We start from the raw sequence: 16223 nt of genomic DNA on the forward strand, positions 1-16223 counted from the left end.
TATTAATGGGTTCTTTACACTAAAAATAATCTCTTAATAAAACTACCAAACACATTTTTAAAAATAACTTCTATCTGAAATTGAAAACGTTTTCATTTTTATTTTTATATAAAAAATAAAATTATTTTAAAACGAGTTCCAAACACGCTTTAACATTTCCAATTATATAGTATTCGATTTGTTTCTTTCCTTAAGAGTACATTTTGGTCTAATTGGCAAGCTCACCTGTACTCTATTTCTCTTTTTTGTTGTTGTTGGTTTCATATACTTTTGTACTTCCATTCACCTGTTGAATTATCCATGAATATTGATTTATTAAAAGACAATTGAAAACAAGAAAAGCGAAAGAGTTTGAAGAAACTCTGGACTGCACAATTCCAATGGATTATTACTATTTTTCTTTTTTTTTGCCATACCAAATAATTTTCAAAATTCCAATTTCAAAAAAAATATGCACATTTTACCGTACCAAATAATTTTCTCTTTTTTTGTGAAAATTTCCAAACTAATTACTGAAACTAAGGTAAAACATCCCGTTTGATTCACTTGTTAAAAATCAATAATAATTTTTAATTTAGACATTTAAATTTTAAATTTTTTATAAAAAAAAATATTATAATAAAATTAAAACTATAAATTTAAACGCAACAAATAAATAAGCTCTAATTAATCAGCTTACAAAGACATCAATGTGGGTGATTTCTTTTTTCTTTTTAAAAGAAAATAATAACAAAACAAATTAGACGGCGGGACAAAACGACATCAGACAAGCAAGCATCAGCCAATTTCTGAAGATCCGAAGTTCTGAACATAACGGCAGTTGTCGACTTGTCGTTTTCGCAGAGACCTTACTTAGAGTGCAGACGTCATAGTAGTACCGAGTACACGGTAAACGGACGAACTCCGACGACGAAGAAGAAGAAAATCGATCGGGTTTCTAGGGTTTATTTTCTCGCAGAAAATCGAAAATTGAAAATTCGAAACAATGGAGGATGACGGGAATGATAAGGGCAAGAATAAATACAGCATAATTGTCCCAACCTACAACGAGCGCCTCAACATCGCCCTCCTCGTCTACCTCGTCTTCAAGCATCTTCGGTGATCCTCTTCAATCTCCGTTAATTTCTCAATTCGATTTTGTCCTGTTGTTTTCAATTGATGATAAGTTTGAAGATTCATGAGAATTTTTGATTTAGCAGGGATGTGGACTTTGAGATAATCGTTGTAGATGACGGGAGCCCCGATGGTACTCAAGAAATTGTAGAACAATTGCAGAACGTTTATGGCGAAGATCGAATTGTAAGTTTGAATTTTTGGTTGTAGATGATCAATATTAATGGTTATTTCTTCCTATCTCTTTTATTTCTCATGATGAAAAATCCCTGCTCTTTTATGTAGCTGTTGAGACCGAGAGCTAAGAAACTTGGTTTAGGTATGTACATATCGTTTTTTTTTCCCCTTTTTGGAACAATTACGACGCCATTTTTTTTAATTATATCATTTCAGGGACGGCTTATATTCACGGTCTAAAACATGCCTCTGGAAATTTTGTTGTAATTATGGATGCTGATTTATCACACCATGTAAGTATCTTATAGGATTTCTTGTTCATGTCAGGATATTAAAAAGAATCTATAAACTTTTGGGGCCTTATGTTAACGCATATTTTGTAAATCGGTGGCCGCTGGGTCTTGTTGGTATGTCCCGTTTGTTTTATATTATCTTTGTAGTTTTATTGATTTTATCTTCTGCCGAGGATGTAAATTAGTGTTTTCTAGGATTTCTTAATTCTTATTCATTTAAGGTTTCAAGAATTCTTTATATATGTAAAGCATTTTCTGGGTCTTTTTGGTTTGCCCATTTTTTGTTGCTGGTTGTTCCATATCCGTTCATTACTTCCTATTTTGGATTATCTTTGGAGTTTAATTGACTATCTTTTGCTTATTGCTATGCAGCCAAAGTACTTGCCCAGCTTCATCAAGTAAGAAAAATTCATAGCCTGTGATTCTATGTTATAGATCAGAATTCCTAGTACCCAATTCCTAAGAATTTTTTATGTTTCTTAGGAAACAGTTGGAAACTGGTGCAAGTATAGTTACTGGAACCCGTTATGTTAAAGGTGGTGGTGTTCATGGATGGAATCTTATGCGCAAACTAACAAGTCGAGGAGCCAATGTTCTTGCACAAACACTTCTGTGGCCCGGTGTATCAGATTTGACTGGATCTTTCCGGTACACTTTCAAATGCTTACTATTGAGCTGCATTATTGGTTCGTGCCATCATGATTAACAACTAAACTTTTTTGGTGTTCTCTCGTGAAGGCTTTATAAAAAGTGGGTGCTTGAAGATGTTATTAGCTCATGTGTAAGTAAGGGATATGTCTTTCAGATGGAGATGATAGTTCGGGCTTCGAGAAAAGGCTACCTTATTGAAGAGGTAGAGTTACACTCTGAGTTACTATGGTCTGTGTTTGCCTTTTCTATCCATGCTTGCTAATGATGATCTGATTTTTGAGTTTTTAGAATCAAATATTTTATTGTTTTTATCTAGGTGTCATTGAGTTTTTCTTTTTCTCGTGCAATGTGATTCTTCAACAGTTAACTCATTTGTTTATTTATCTAGATTTTTCTTGGTTTTTAATTTTTTATTTCTATATTTCATTTGGAAGATGTTGTGGATGGACTCACTCGTTGCCTTCTTTCAACAGTAAAGGGTCTTATATATTTTTTATCATATTGAGCATGTTGTTTGTTCCTATTTCTTTGAAATGATTTATGCTGCTTACTGTCTAGTTGCTGTCTATGTTCATGCTTGAGAATGTTGATGACATAGAGTAGACATAATAAATTGGTTCTACTACAAAATGAGCATATATTATCTGAGACACTTTTTCTTATTCCCGTTTTCAATCTTATAGCGATCTTTCTCAACCTCATGCTCGTTAATCACTTCTTTTTTTTTTTTTTCTCTCATATGCTTGAAACCCCATTGTACTGTCCACAGATCTTCCTTTATTATTTTCATTTGCTCATATTGTGCCTTTTTTCCCTCTTTTTGTTTCTGGCTCTGCGTTTTTCACAATTGTTTAACATATATAACAATTCAATCGTCATCCTTTTTGGTTTTATTAATTCTGCGTTTATTCGTCAACAGGTTCCAATCACTTTCGTTGATAGAGTATATGGAAGTTCAAAGCTTGGAGGATCTGAAATTGTTGAATACCTTAAAGGCCTTGCTTATCTCTTGGTTACTACCTGAATGCGTTGAAAACAACTCCTAATCTTCTCTCTCTCTCTCTTCTTCTTCTTGTTTTTTGTTTTGGTGTGAAAGCCATAACCATCTTTTTTTTTAGCCGTATGAAACATTTTTGGGTATATTCTTTTCTTTGTCACGAATATTTCACATACAATGATACAAAAGCCTCAATCAAACTTACAGCGATGATATGTGGCCTTGATTTTCTTGTCTTATGGGTTTTAAACTCACAGTTATTCTGATTCTTTTATCAGGTTTAATCACAGATTTTTAGGATACATTCCTAGATCCAAACAAGCTAATCGTGTAACTCTAATTATTAAATTTGCTCCTTCTAGTTATCAGTTCTGATTATATTCTGCTATGAGACGAATTGCAGAGAAAAATTTGCAATCAATTATAAGATCTCACCAGTCAAAAGAACTAAAAAGAAGAAAAAGAAACCTGTATATTATACCACCAAACAGAAACAAAGAACAAATTCGAGCCTTCATACAGTGTAGCCTGGACTTTTGCAGAAGCAAAAGCACTGGTATCTTAAAGACATATAAAACCCTTTTGCCTAAGGAAACTAAGCCAAAAAAAGAAACAAAAGAAAGTTTCAAACACTGTTCTAAAATCCCAACCCTAGTATTCAGTTTTCCGAACCCTCCTACCTCCGACCTTCCGTTCGCCAGCAACCACTGGAAGAGGCGGTTTCTTGTTCTCTTTGCTCATACTTCTAAGCATATACCTCGGAGTCTCGCTCATGCTTGTCTTCTCCGCCGAATAATAGGCTGCGGATATGGATTTCCTCAAGCTCCCAAGCTTCTTCGAGCTACTTCGTTTTGCAGACTCAACCGTCACACCCAAATTGTGACAAGAGCTCTTCTGACCACCCTCATCTCCCGTTTGGCCCTTCTTCCTCTTCAACCTATCGTTCCTTCTAGCAGAATACTCCTCATAAAACCTTCCCTTCTCGAACAGAGCACCATTTGAAAACCCGGGGTTATACAGAGCTTCTTCCCTCTCTCCATTGCCCAATTCCTCCTGAACCTTCTTTGCTAAAGCCCGCAACTCGCACGAGATCGTCAGATACTCCGGTCGCATCTCCGATTCTTTGATGTCTTGAAATTGATTTGATTTCAGCGATTTCGTCAATGAACCTGAAAATCATTTAATAAACAAAAAATGAATCGGAAAATCCTAAAAGAAAAGTAAGAGGAAAACAAGATCGTTGAAGCTAAGAACCGACCAGGAGGTGTTTGTGTAGCGGCGCTTGTTTGGAGGGACCGGCGAGGTCGATGCCTGATCGGCGATTTCGGCAGCGGCGGTTTCTGTACGGATTTCATCCTTGACATTTTGACTTCCAGCACAAGAAATTACAGACAGAGAATGAGAATTTCTGGGTTCAGAAAACGCGTTTTGGTGATGAGAATATTTGAAATGTGTGCAGAGGCGTTTTAGGTTTTCTTTGATATGTGATATATATACAGAGAGAGAATGGGCGTTTGAAAAAGGGGAGCGTCGCCAACGGTCATATTATTTAATCGGACGGCTTGGATTTCTTCAAATTTGAAGAGTGGGTTAAGTGTCTTGTGTTCCTAACGCCAGATTTCTTTCCATTTAACTCCCGAGATTTTTTTTCTACTTTTTGATTGTTTGCGTTTTGGTTTGTTTGTTTTTTTCCTGTTAAACTATGTCGTGGGGTCGTTATAGTGAAAAGCAAAAGATTCCATGGTTCGAACTGTGTTAATTTAAATAGAAAAAAAATAAATTATGATTTTAATAATTAGAATTAATGTTTAGATGTACGGTTGAAGTTTAAATCTAATATGGAATAAAATTTATATTTATATTTAATAAGTGTAGAAAGTAAAGAGAATATATATCTTTTTATTGTTTGAAAAATAATTTAAACGGATGAATTTAAGGTGGGAATTACACTCTAAATTAGATAATTTAACTCAATTAAAAGAAAGAATATAATTCAAATTACATGTTTACTAAATATGAGTTCAAATTGTACTCATTATTTAAATTAAGTTGAATTAAACTAAATCAATAAAACAAGTAGGATTGAACTATATAATTTTTTCCTCTCTTCCCAAGCTAATATAGCTTTTTTTTTTTTTTCTTTTTTGAAGAAATCAAGCTCTATTTTTTGATATTTCTTTTTGTTTTATTACCCAATCTAATAATTTATTTAGGATTTTTAGATCAAGTACTAAAGCTAAAACGAGGTTTAATAGTCTTTGTCCCTTAAACTTTTTTTTTGGGATTTAATTGGGAACTTCTCTGCTGCTGTGAAAAGTTAGGAAAAAAAATTATCACTATAAGTTTTCTAAGGCCGTTCGGTTCGCTAATTCAAGTTTTTAATTCGAGTTGAAATGTAATGTTGTGTGAGAGTTTTTTACTGTAGCAAAAAAGTTAGATGTGACTGTTTCTGAAAGCTTTTTACTGTAGCAAAACTCGAATTCTAAATTCGAATATGCGAAAAGAACGGTAAAATCATCACTATCATCCTAAAAAATCTATCAAAAAATATATCCCCGTAAAAATAACTAAATACCCTTTAAAATGTATGAGTTTAAATTTTTATATCTTTATTTTTAATTAAAATTTAGACTTATACAATTAAAAAATAATTCAATAATTTTTTTTTTTACTCAAACTTAACTCGAATTAGCTCAATCTTTTCATATATAAATAATTAATTTTCTATGATTATTATTGTCGTTGTCGTCCTAATGGAATAACGTGCCGTGCACATAGAAACTGTTGAAAGAGTAAAAACAGATTCGGTCTACTCCCGTGCTCAAATATCAATCATGAATCATCCAATCCGTCTCTCTCTCTCTCCGCACTATCGGTATTATCTAAAATTGCTCTTGCTTTTTCTTGCTCTACAACTTGATTATCGACTGCTTATCAATGGAGGGCGCGATTCGGTGCGACGCCAACTACGTCCCTCTCAGTCCAATCACCTTCTTGGAGCGCTCCGCCACAGTCTACGGCGACAGAGCCTCGATTGTCTACGGTCACGTCCACTACACCTGGGCTCAGACCCTTCTGCGATGCAAAAGACTCGCTTCTGCTCTTGCCCACTTGGGAGTTTCTCGAGGCCATGTGGTAAAAAACCCATTAATTAACTCTTTTCTTTTTAATTTTGAGTTTTGACTTTTGTTTCAGTGCTTTGCATTGCTTATTAGTTTTATGACTCAGCTTTTGTTATTTAATTTTAATTTTATTTTATTTTTTATAATGTGGCTTTGATTGCCGTGGCTAAGCACCCAAAAAAGCCTCTTCTTCGGTTTTCCTTTAAATTTTTTTTAATATAGATACAGGTCATGGGTATATGAGTAATGAATCTTTTGTAGTGAAGATAAGATGTTGGGATCCATTTTTTGCCTTCTAATTTATATGCTGAAAGTTTTCATCTGCTTAATTTTAGGAAGAATGTATAAGATCCGTTTAATTTGTTGATTTGAGTTTTTAATTTGAGTTGAGATGTGATTTTATGTGAGAATTTTTTATTATAGTAAAAAAATTAAATGTGACTGTTTTTATAAAACTTTTTTACTATAATAAAATTTAAATCAGTAAAATAAATCATACCTCGTTTTTTTTGTCCCAAAATACATTTCTTGGTGACTGAGCACTTGGGAGCCTCGGACTCTACTTTTGTCTTGCTGTAAACTAATGACTTTGTCTATCATGCCACTTTATTTGGTGGGGACATCGATTTTATTAGAATGTCCCACTAAAAAACTTGGGATTTTAGTTGCCTGGAATTACCCTTTCAAAACATAAACAAGTAAATAAAACAATTGCCTTGAATTATTACTCTTATCTAAGAGAACGCTGGATAATAGTTTAAACATCATCATTGGTTTCTTTTAGTCATATACATATAGTTGTCTTTTGGGAAACCATTATTTTTTAGAACTGAGCAAATTAGAACAAAGAATAACAGTTCGGGCCGTTTAAAAAGTATATTCAAACTATGATTTTAAATTCTGATGTTTGAAATTTAAATTTTTTATAAGAAAAAAATAATACAACATAATTAATTATTTAAGTCTGAATATATGAAATAAACAGACCTTCATTTCACAAGTGAGTTTACCCTTTCTGCAAAAAGGAAAAAAGAAAAAGTGAGTTTACCTCATAATGGTTCTTTAAGCTTCCTTTTTCACTCTCGTGGCTTGTGACTTGGGACTTGAATACCCTTTTCATACCTCATTTTGAAAGGACTGAAGGGCAATTAATGCTCATCTTTCTTTGTTTTTATTTTATTTTTTATTATTTGTTCTTTTCTTTTTGCTGGACATTTTATAATTTCTTTAATCTTCGTTTGAGCAGGTTGCTGCACTCGCACCAAATATACCAGCAATGTATGAGCTACATTTTGGTGTTCCAATGGCAGGAGCTGTTCTCTGCACACTCAACACGCGCCACGATTCCGCAATGGTCTCTGTATTGCTACAACATTCTGAGGCCAAGATCATCTTTGTTGATTACGAATTCCTTCAAGTTGCTCAGGGAGCCATTGATATCTTGTCCAAGAAAGGGTCCACCAAGCCTCCTCTTCTAGTCCTAATTCAAGAATCTGATGGATCATCCCCGAATACAACCAGCTCATTTTCGGCTTCTTCTTCGAATTTCGAATATGAGAGCCTCTTATTAATGGCACAACTTGAATGCTTTGAGATCATAAGGCCAAAAGATGAATGGGATCCCATTTCACTGAATTATACTTCAGGCACTACATCAAGTCCAAAAGGTGTCATTTATAGCCATAGAGGCGCTTATCTGAATTCTTTAGCCGCGGTTCTTCTCAACGAGATGAACTCGATGCCGGTCTACTTGTGGTGCGTCCCCATGTTTCATTGCAATGGTTGGTGCCTCACTTGGTCAGTTGCTGCTCAAGGTGGCACAAATATTTGTCAAAGGAATGTCACCGCAAAAGGGATTTTTGACTTAATTCATGGCCACAAAGTCACACACACAGGTGGCGCACCCACAGTCTTGAACATGATCATAAACGCGCCAGCGAGCGACAAGAGGCCACTTCCACACAAGGTTTCTGTCATGACTGGGGGCGCCCCACCGCCGCCACAAGTACTTTTCAAGATGCAAGAGCTCGGATTCAGTGTCACTCATGCCTATGGTCTAACCGAAACCTATGGTCCTGGAACAATCTGTAGTTGGAAACCCGAGTGGGATTCGCTTCCCCGGGATATGCAGGCAAAGATCAAGTCCAGGCAGGGTGTGCAGCATCTTGGCATGGAGGAAGTTGATGTGAAAGACCCCGGTACGCTGAAAAGTGTACCGCCTGACGCGAAGACAATTGGCGAGGTTATGTTCAGAGGCAACACTGTGATGAATGGATACTTGAGAGATGCCAAAGCAACACAAGAGGCTTTTAATGGCGGTTGGTATAGAAGTGGGGACTTGGGGGTGAAGCACCCTGATGGTTACATCGAATTGAAGGACCGGTCGAAGGATATCATCATCTCTGGAGGAGAAAACATTAGCTCAATTGAGGTGGAATCTGTGCTTTATAGTCATCCATCAGTTGTTGAGGCTGCAATTGTGGCAAGGCCTGATGATCACTGGGGAGAGACGCCTTGTGCGTTTATTAAGGTGAAGGATGGTTGTGATAATGTCACTGCAGAGGAGATTATTGGTTTTGTTAAGAGTCATTTACCGCATTATATGGCTCCGCGGACTGTCATTTTCGAGAATGATCTACCGAAGACTTCTACTGGGAAGGTGCAAAAGTTTGTTCTCAGAGAGAAGGCAAAGGCTATGGGAAGCTTGTCAAAGAAGAAGAGTAACATCAGCAAATTGTAAGAACGGAATTTGACTGTTCTACTTGATGCCAATATGCAATGTTAATGTTGTAAGTATTATTTATTGTAATATGTCCTTGTGCTTGTATCCAAAGCCTTCAAACCCATAAAGAATTTGTTTGCCTGCTATTAATCTATTACTCATAAAATTTCTTTGATGAACTCCTTATTTTGTCGCCAGCTCGTTTAGATTGTATTTTGTACTAAGCTTGTTAAATCTTTTGAATAAAGAATTTTTGTACAGAGGAGAAGTAAGCATGGATTTAGGATGTTTCTTTTCAATTAAACTTTCATCGATCTGAGAATACTGGGAATGATTTATACAAATTAAAAGTTCAATATGCGGGAAACTTATCAATACACTCAAAATCATGTGAAAAGCGCCAAACTTATAATTTGTCTACTTGCTATTAGGCTTGAAGGGTTTCATAAAATTCCTTTTATGAAGAGGGGATCGTGTCTAACATATATGATTGATATTATTAGCTAGAACGACATTTTCACTCCATGCCAATGTTGTGCTACCAGTTAAAAGAATATACTTTTTTTTAGGACATGTTTGGCGCACCGTATTATATTATGTCACATTATATTGTTATTATACAGCATCGTATTAACAATGTTTAGTTTATCATCGTATTGGATTATTTTACTCATGTTAAATTTTCTCATTATTCTCTCCCCATTTAAAAAATACACGGAGAAAACGCCATTAGAGGAGCTCGGAGGAGTTGGAAGAGCGAGGCAGCGAGCTCTAGAAGGAGAGCATGAGGAAAATGTCGAGGAAATATCGAAGGCAAGAGAAAAATGTTTGGGAAATAATACGAATCTAATACAATAAGACTTAATACTGGCTTGGCTTTTCTCCGTGTTAATCCAATACCGGTGTATTGTATTAAATTGATTGTGTCATATTATTTTATACAGTATAATGATACAATCATAATTTTAAAATAATACAATGTAGAGTTTTAATACGGCCAAACGAACTATTATGTTGTGACTAATATTTTATTGATGCTCCTAATAGAATATGTCTTGTGAAAAATAAAGACTCTAATATATATATATATATATATATATATATCATGTGAGCTACTTAAAAGCTAATTAAAATGTGGTTGGGTATATATGTTTGTTTACGCTCTGATTAAGACAGTGTTATATATAAGTCTTCTACAGGCATTAGCTTTTATTAATGAAAGCTTATTCAATTCATTCACATAATATAAAATTCTTTTATCCTCTTAGTTCCTTTTGATTTTCAACAAACGAGAAGATTATTTGAATTTATAAGCTTTCCTTGAATCTATAAATTTTCTCACTCTTTTAGACATTATTTCAATTACTTTCATTGTATTATTTGTATGCTATTATTATTAATCAATTTGATTATGATGTCATAAATTTTATGACTTCTCGCCGCTAATTATATCATCATATCATTTTACAAATTTTAAATACTTTTTAACTAGCTTTTTTAATGCTTTATTATATAAATTATTAAATGACGTGTCATAGTGTGATTGGTTAAATACCAATTGGAATATTAAAAATTAAACATGTGATTTGAGTCCTTAAGAATAGATCATAACAGATGTAACGTTAATATTTAACATAAATAACACCTAAAAAATTAGTTATTCAAATTATCATAATATTTTTAACTTCAATATCACATTGAGCAATATCATATAATATTTATAACCACCACGCTACCGTGGACAAAAACCATGCAATGATCAAGCTCGAAAGGGCTTGAGTGAGATTGAGTTAGGTCCTTTTAGTTTTATTGATGGACCTCGAGATCTTAAAAGTGACGAATAAGAATGATCATTTTTTTATTATTTTATAAAAGGGAAAAAATGCTAGAAAGGGGTGGGATCAACTTGAGCCAATTGGAGAAGTTCCGTGTTTGATTCCATAATAGCCATGTCACGCTCGTCCAGAGTCACCCACGCCTCAATCCCATCGCCCAACCTGGTGTCCGCTAATATCACGAGCTTCATGAAAACCGAACCACTCAACCCAAAACTACTCACCCACGCAGGCCTTCCCCAACCAAAATCAGCCTCATAGAACCCAAACTTGCACCAACTGCTAAACCCAATTTGGTCCATTTCCCCGTCTCCCATTACCTGAATTATTCTGTTTAGAGACTCCAGCATTCGAAACCTCCGTTTTTCCCCTCTCAATCTCTTCACAAAATCGCCATCAGTTTTCGAGAATGACTCTCTCAACAAACCCACCAACTCACTCACCCCCGCCACGGCATGATCACCCCTCGCCGGTCTACTTTGCGCCGAGGCAATCCAGAGCAGATTCCCTAGGCAATGCTCCGACAAAAACGGCGTCGTTCTTCTGCGGAGGTTGACCAGATGCGTCGACAGCGAAGGCCTCGAAACGCCGCCGTTTCGGTCCTTAGCGGCCGAGATGACGCACCGCCAAATGAAAGCCGAGACGGCCTCCACGCGCGTCGGGTTTTGGACGGCCGCACTCGACGAGCTACGACTCGCTTCGCTCCTCAGAGACAATATGGCCGAGGCGTCGAACACGAATCTCTTCGTTACGCACTTTCCTTTGGTGAAAAACGAACCGAACATCACCATGGACGTGTCTCTCAGCCACAAGTCTCCAGCATCGTTTGCCGGGAAGAGAGAATTAGCCGCCTCGAAGCTCGGCGGCCGTGCCGCCTTGCATGTCCGATCTCCGCGGGCCGTGGTGGCCCATGATCGGAGGAAGGAGCTCAAAGCGGCGCCGTCTAAGATCTTGTGAGAAATGCATAAGCCAACAGCTAATCCACCGCATCCGAAGACGTTGATCTGGATATTCGCCACGTGATTATTATCATTACGGTTGGACGCTGCGAAATTTAGGTCGCAAGGAAGGAGTTTTTGAAGCAGTAAGAGATAATCGGGTTGGTTAAGGAAATCTCTTAGAGAAGAGTCAACCTTAGCTTCAGCGAAATAAGCTCCTCCGTCGTCGCAGTCGATCGAGAGGTCGTCCTTGATCTTTCCGGCGAGCGGGTAAAGATCGGTTAGGGTTTCGGATAGAGATTTCTTCAGAGATTCTAGCTTGTTTGAATTTGAAACGTCGTCGTTTGGTGGGTAAAAGAGGATTATGGGAGCGTACGGACTGGGAATAAGCTGGTCCAAAAGAGAGAGCTTGAAAGTTCTGAGGTGAGAAGGTGTTGGTGAAGATGGTTTGATGTGATCTATTGAAACAATTTTCACTTCCATTTTTTTGGTTGTGGTGGTACTGGCGCAACAAGATGATATCCAAAATGGGACACGTAATTGACTTAAATAATAATATTGACTATATTTAATAATTAATGGTCTGATTACGCAATCTGTCTTGGTGTTAATCCAATGAGGTAAAGAATCTTGCTTTGGATTTGATGAGTATCCGTCTTGATTTTGTCCTTCCTTAGTCTTGATTTTGTCCACCTCTAAGGAAGGTAAAGCGACCAAAACTCGTAGACTCCAGTAAATTATAGATAACAATACATGGAACTTTTGGTGAAATAACAAAATAAAATAAGAAGGCTAAGGGTTTGTTCGGTTACATTTTTAAGTTATGGTGACTTGAATATAGATTTTGAGTTGAATTTAAGTTATAATTTGAGTTAAAGTTGTAACTTGAGTTTGTGTTTGGATGTGCACATTTGAGTTATAATTTAAATTGAGAATCTATTTGAGTTTGTGTTGGTCAAAACTTAAATTTATATTTAGATAGAATTTTAATAAAAACTCAATGGTGATAAAAAATTTTAATAGGATATATAGATGTTGTTTTATTCATCTCTTTGTTGTGAACGCATAGAAAAGAAAATCATCTCAATTAGAATTAAAACGAAAAAGTTATGGTATTTTTAATAATAAAAAAAATATTATTCATTAATTTGAGTTTGAGTTTAAGAACTTCAGTTGAAGATGAAACTTGAACTCAGATTTTAGCTTTAAACTTAAGTTAAAAATTGAATTCAAACTCAAATTTTATAAAAGAACGTAAATTTAAATAAAATTGTAATTTGAGTTCAAACTTTTTTTTTAGTTTTAATCCAAAAGAACAAGCCTAACGCCTGGTTGACTCTAAATATAAATTTACCAGTATCTATCTATCTATATATATAAGAAGTGAGAATCCCAAACACTGTTCATGCATTTTTCAACTAAAACGGTGTCGTTTTTTCTATCTATCTATATACCACCTTAAAAGAACATAAATTTAAATAAAATTGTAATTTGAGTTCAAACTTTTTTTTTAGTTTTAATCCAAAAGAACAAGCCCTACTCCTGGTTGACTCTAAATATAAATTTACCAGTATCTATCTATCTATCTATATATATAAGAAGTGAGAATCCCAAACACTGTTCATGCATTTTTCAACTAAAACGGTGTCGTTTTTTCTATCTATCTATATACCACCTTTTTTTTTTTTTGACTAAGTGCCTTAAAACTTAACTTTTTTAAAATTTTAGTTTCTTTTTTAGTTTTTATATGTTTTTAATAATAATACCCTAATTAAAACGTAATACACGATTACTCTACGTGCATAGCGTGTTCTTCAACTAGTGCATCAAAAAATATATATTGCAATACGTGTAATGGTATAAAGGGCTCTGAAAAGTGAGAAGCCATGAAAGATATGATATCGTTTATCAAATTAATTAATAATTATATATAATATGCAAATACAGTAATGGAAATGAAATAATATATAGAAAAAGGAAATTTAAATTAATCTCCTTATTATGTAACCCGGAACAATAAAACGTCACTAGCTAATCTCTTTACATATTTATTAAGGGAGATAAGAATTTCAATATTTTATTATCCTTTGTGATTGAGAAAATATATGCCCTTTATAATTGATATTTTTTCCCCTTTATTCTATTCTTTCTTTGATTTTTCATCATATACTTTAATTTGAGTCTTTACTTTACACGACACATATAATTTGTGTCAATCACAAATTAAATATTAATGGGTGTCTAATTAATCATATTATAACATGTCATTCAATAACTTAAATATTAAAGCATGAAAAAAATTAGTACATAATTTAATTGACTAGACACTAATTGAAAACTAATTAGAGATGTGATTTGAATCCTATTCTTAAGGGGTCCTCTCAACCAAACCTGTATATAGTATAGGGTGAAGCTCCCTAAGATCGGAGCTTCATATCATTTTTATTTCATTGGATTACAACAAAGGAGTAAAATTACAACAAAGGTAGGGTATAAATAGGAAAAAAAAATGGTAAAAAACAACTTATTCACACAAAAATTTATTGAGTGGTGGGTCATCATATTATGATACACCCAAGAGGGAGCTATTTAAGGCAGGAATTCCACAAGGTCATAACATCACTTTTTTATTGAACTATGGCACTATACCAATTATAAATGAAAATCTAAAAAGGATGATATATAAATAATAAATAAATAAATAATTTACTCACATCGGTGAGGACCCAACGCTGGGATCCACCTCAGGGGCTCTTATAATACTGGACTATTAACAAATAACAATTAATAATAAGTAAAATCTTAGAAGAAAGGGGATAATTGAAAAAAAGAAAAAAAAAAAAAGATCGAAGACAACTAGCTTCGTCACGTTTAGTATGTAGTTTACTGAAACAAGAAATATACATTATAGTCCTATTCTTAGGAAAAAAAACAAACAAAAAAGAGAATATACATGATAGAGGTTGGAATTTACAATAAAATTCAGGCATCAAAACGTGATGAGCTGGTCGATCAAAGTCAATTTGAGTTGATAAAGCGTTAAAACGAGAACTTGAAGTACGAAAAATAAATGAACACGCGTATTTATAGCGGTTTATCTTCGATGTGAAGATTGCGTCTACTATAGAGTCTTGTGCTTCACTATATGATGTAAAAAAGTACACTTACAATAGTGAAGAAAAATAATGAGAGATAATAAAAGACTAGAGAGAGTCTCTAGACAGGGTGAAAGAATGGGCGTGAGAATGTTTGAATATCATCCCCTTTAATTTGTGGTAGCAATCCCTTATTCATAGGAGATGGTTTGAGCCTCATTAGTTTCTCAATTCTTGAGTGGATTCGTTGTTGATTGGAGAATCATGCAGTTTCCTTATATGGCTTCAGTTGACTTTCGTCTTCTCTTGTTTTCACAATTTGATTTGGTGAAGTTTGCTCTCTAAGTTCGATCTGATTCTGGTTCTTATTGCCTAATTTTGTTGATTTGGTCTTTGTAGCTTTGAAGGAACCTTCTTTCATGATTTATCTGTGATGGTTCCCACAGGATCTCACGTCGTCGTGCTTCTCTAGTTGACGTTGTCTCTTAAATTGATTCCTCAGTCAGCTGATTTCTGTCGACCTACTTTTTCAAATGTTGTTCAAGTGTATAGTGATAATCGTGGTGTTAATTTTAACCCTAGCATAATCACATGTCTAATTTTAATGTTTAAAATAGGGTTTGATCAATTAGATTGCGTCACATCTTTTAAAAATATTAAAATATATTTTAATTTTAACAATCATTAATAAATAAATGACATAAATGAAAAAAAATGATCGAAGACAAAAAGCTAATGGAAGACAACTAGTAATAGTTTACATAAACAAGAACAACTACTATATAGTTTACATAAACAAGAACAACTAGTATATAGTTTACATAAACAAGAAATATACATTATAGTATTATTAAAAGGACTTTTCTTTGGTATGGTATTTTTATTGATAGAGTCAGTTTTTTATTGTTAGATTTAATTAAAATCAAATTAAATTAAAAAAATATACATAATAAACAATTTTTGATACATATTTAACAGCTAAAAATACTACCGCTTCATTTTTTCTAGTAAGAGAAACTCCTTTATTAAAAAAAAAAAGAATCTACATTATAAGAGCTTATGTTTGTTATTTTTCAAAATATTTAGGCCTTATTTTTTTTTTATAACTCAAATCACAACTTAATTTCTATTGTTATATTATTTTCTTTAACAAAAATTTAAATTTAATTTTTTTACTACAATATTTTTCTCTTTAATACACAAAATTCTTAATTTGAAATGTAAAACCCTTGAAACCCCTTAACTACAGCAAGTGTAGTTGAAATTTGATTTAAAAAAAA

General features: G+C 34.1%; 4 protein-coding genes across 5 annotated transcripts; 2 read left to right on the forward strand and 2 right to left on the reverse strand.

The window, feature by feature from the left end:
* Positions 1–793: 793 nt before the first annotated feature.
* Positions 794–3536, forward strand: LOC21407589 (dolichol-phosphate mannosyltransferase subunit 1). 2 transcript variants are annotated; one of them, XM_024164357.1, is made up of 8 exons: positions 794–1098; positions 1197–1299; positions 1399–1432; positions 1507–1583; positions 1956–1981; positions 2067–2231; positions 2322–2436; positions 3154–3536. In XM_024164357.1, the coding sequence occupies exons 1-8, from the start codon at positions 986–988 to the stop codon at positions 3256–3258; spliced, it is 738 nt and encodes a 245-aa protein (XP_024020125.1). In that variant the 5' UTR covers positions 794–985; the 3' UTR covers positions 3259–3536. The 2 variants fall into 2 exon arrangements, with proteins under 2 accessions (XP_024020125.1, XP_010094571.1); XM_010096269.2 differs by having other exon boundaries at positions 798–1098; positions 1200–1299; positions 3154–3534.
* A 143-nt stretch (positions 3537–3679) lies between these two features.
* On the reverse strand, positions 3680–4808 carry LOC21407590. The gene is made up of 2 exons (XM_010096270.2): positions 4490–4808; positions 3680–4400 (listed from the first exon to the last, which is right to left on the reverse strand). Exons 1-2 carry the CDS (start codon positions 4593–4595, stop codon positions 3883–3885), a joined length of 624 nt encoding a protein of 207 aa, XP_010094572.1. The 5' UTR covers positions 4596–4808; the 3' UTR covers positions 3680–3882.
* Positions 4809–6073: 1265 nt separating this feature from the next.
* On the forward strand, positions 6074–9268 carry LOC21407591 (probable acyl-activating enzyme 1, peroxisomal). The gene is made up of 2 exons (XM_010096271.2): positions 6074–6366; positions 7600–9268. The coding sequence occupies exons 1-2, from the start codon at positions 6169–6171 to the stop codon at positions 9091–9093; spliced, it is 1692 nt and encodes a 563-aa protein (XP_010094573.1). The 5' UTR covers positions 6074–6168; the 3' UTR covers positions 9094–9268.
* Positions 9269–10960: 1692 nt separating this feature from the next.
* Positions 10961–12331, reverse strand: LOC21407592 (vinorine synthase). Its single transcript, XM_010096272.1, has one exon. It carries the CDS (start codon positions 12329–12331, stop codon positions 10961–10963), a length of 1371 nt encoding a protein of 456 aa, XP_010094574.1.
* Between the last annotated feature and the right edge of the window lie 3892 nt (positions 12332–16223).

Source organism: Morus notabilis, unplaced genomic scaffold (genome assembly GCF_000414095.1).
Source record: "Morus notabilis unplaced genomic scaffold, ASM41409v2 Scaffold314, whole genome shotgun sequence".
Lineage (NCBI taxonomy): Eukaryota > Viridiplantae > Streptophyta > Magnoliopsida > Rosales > Moraceae > Morus > Morus notabilis.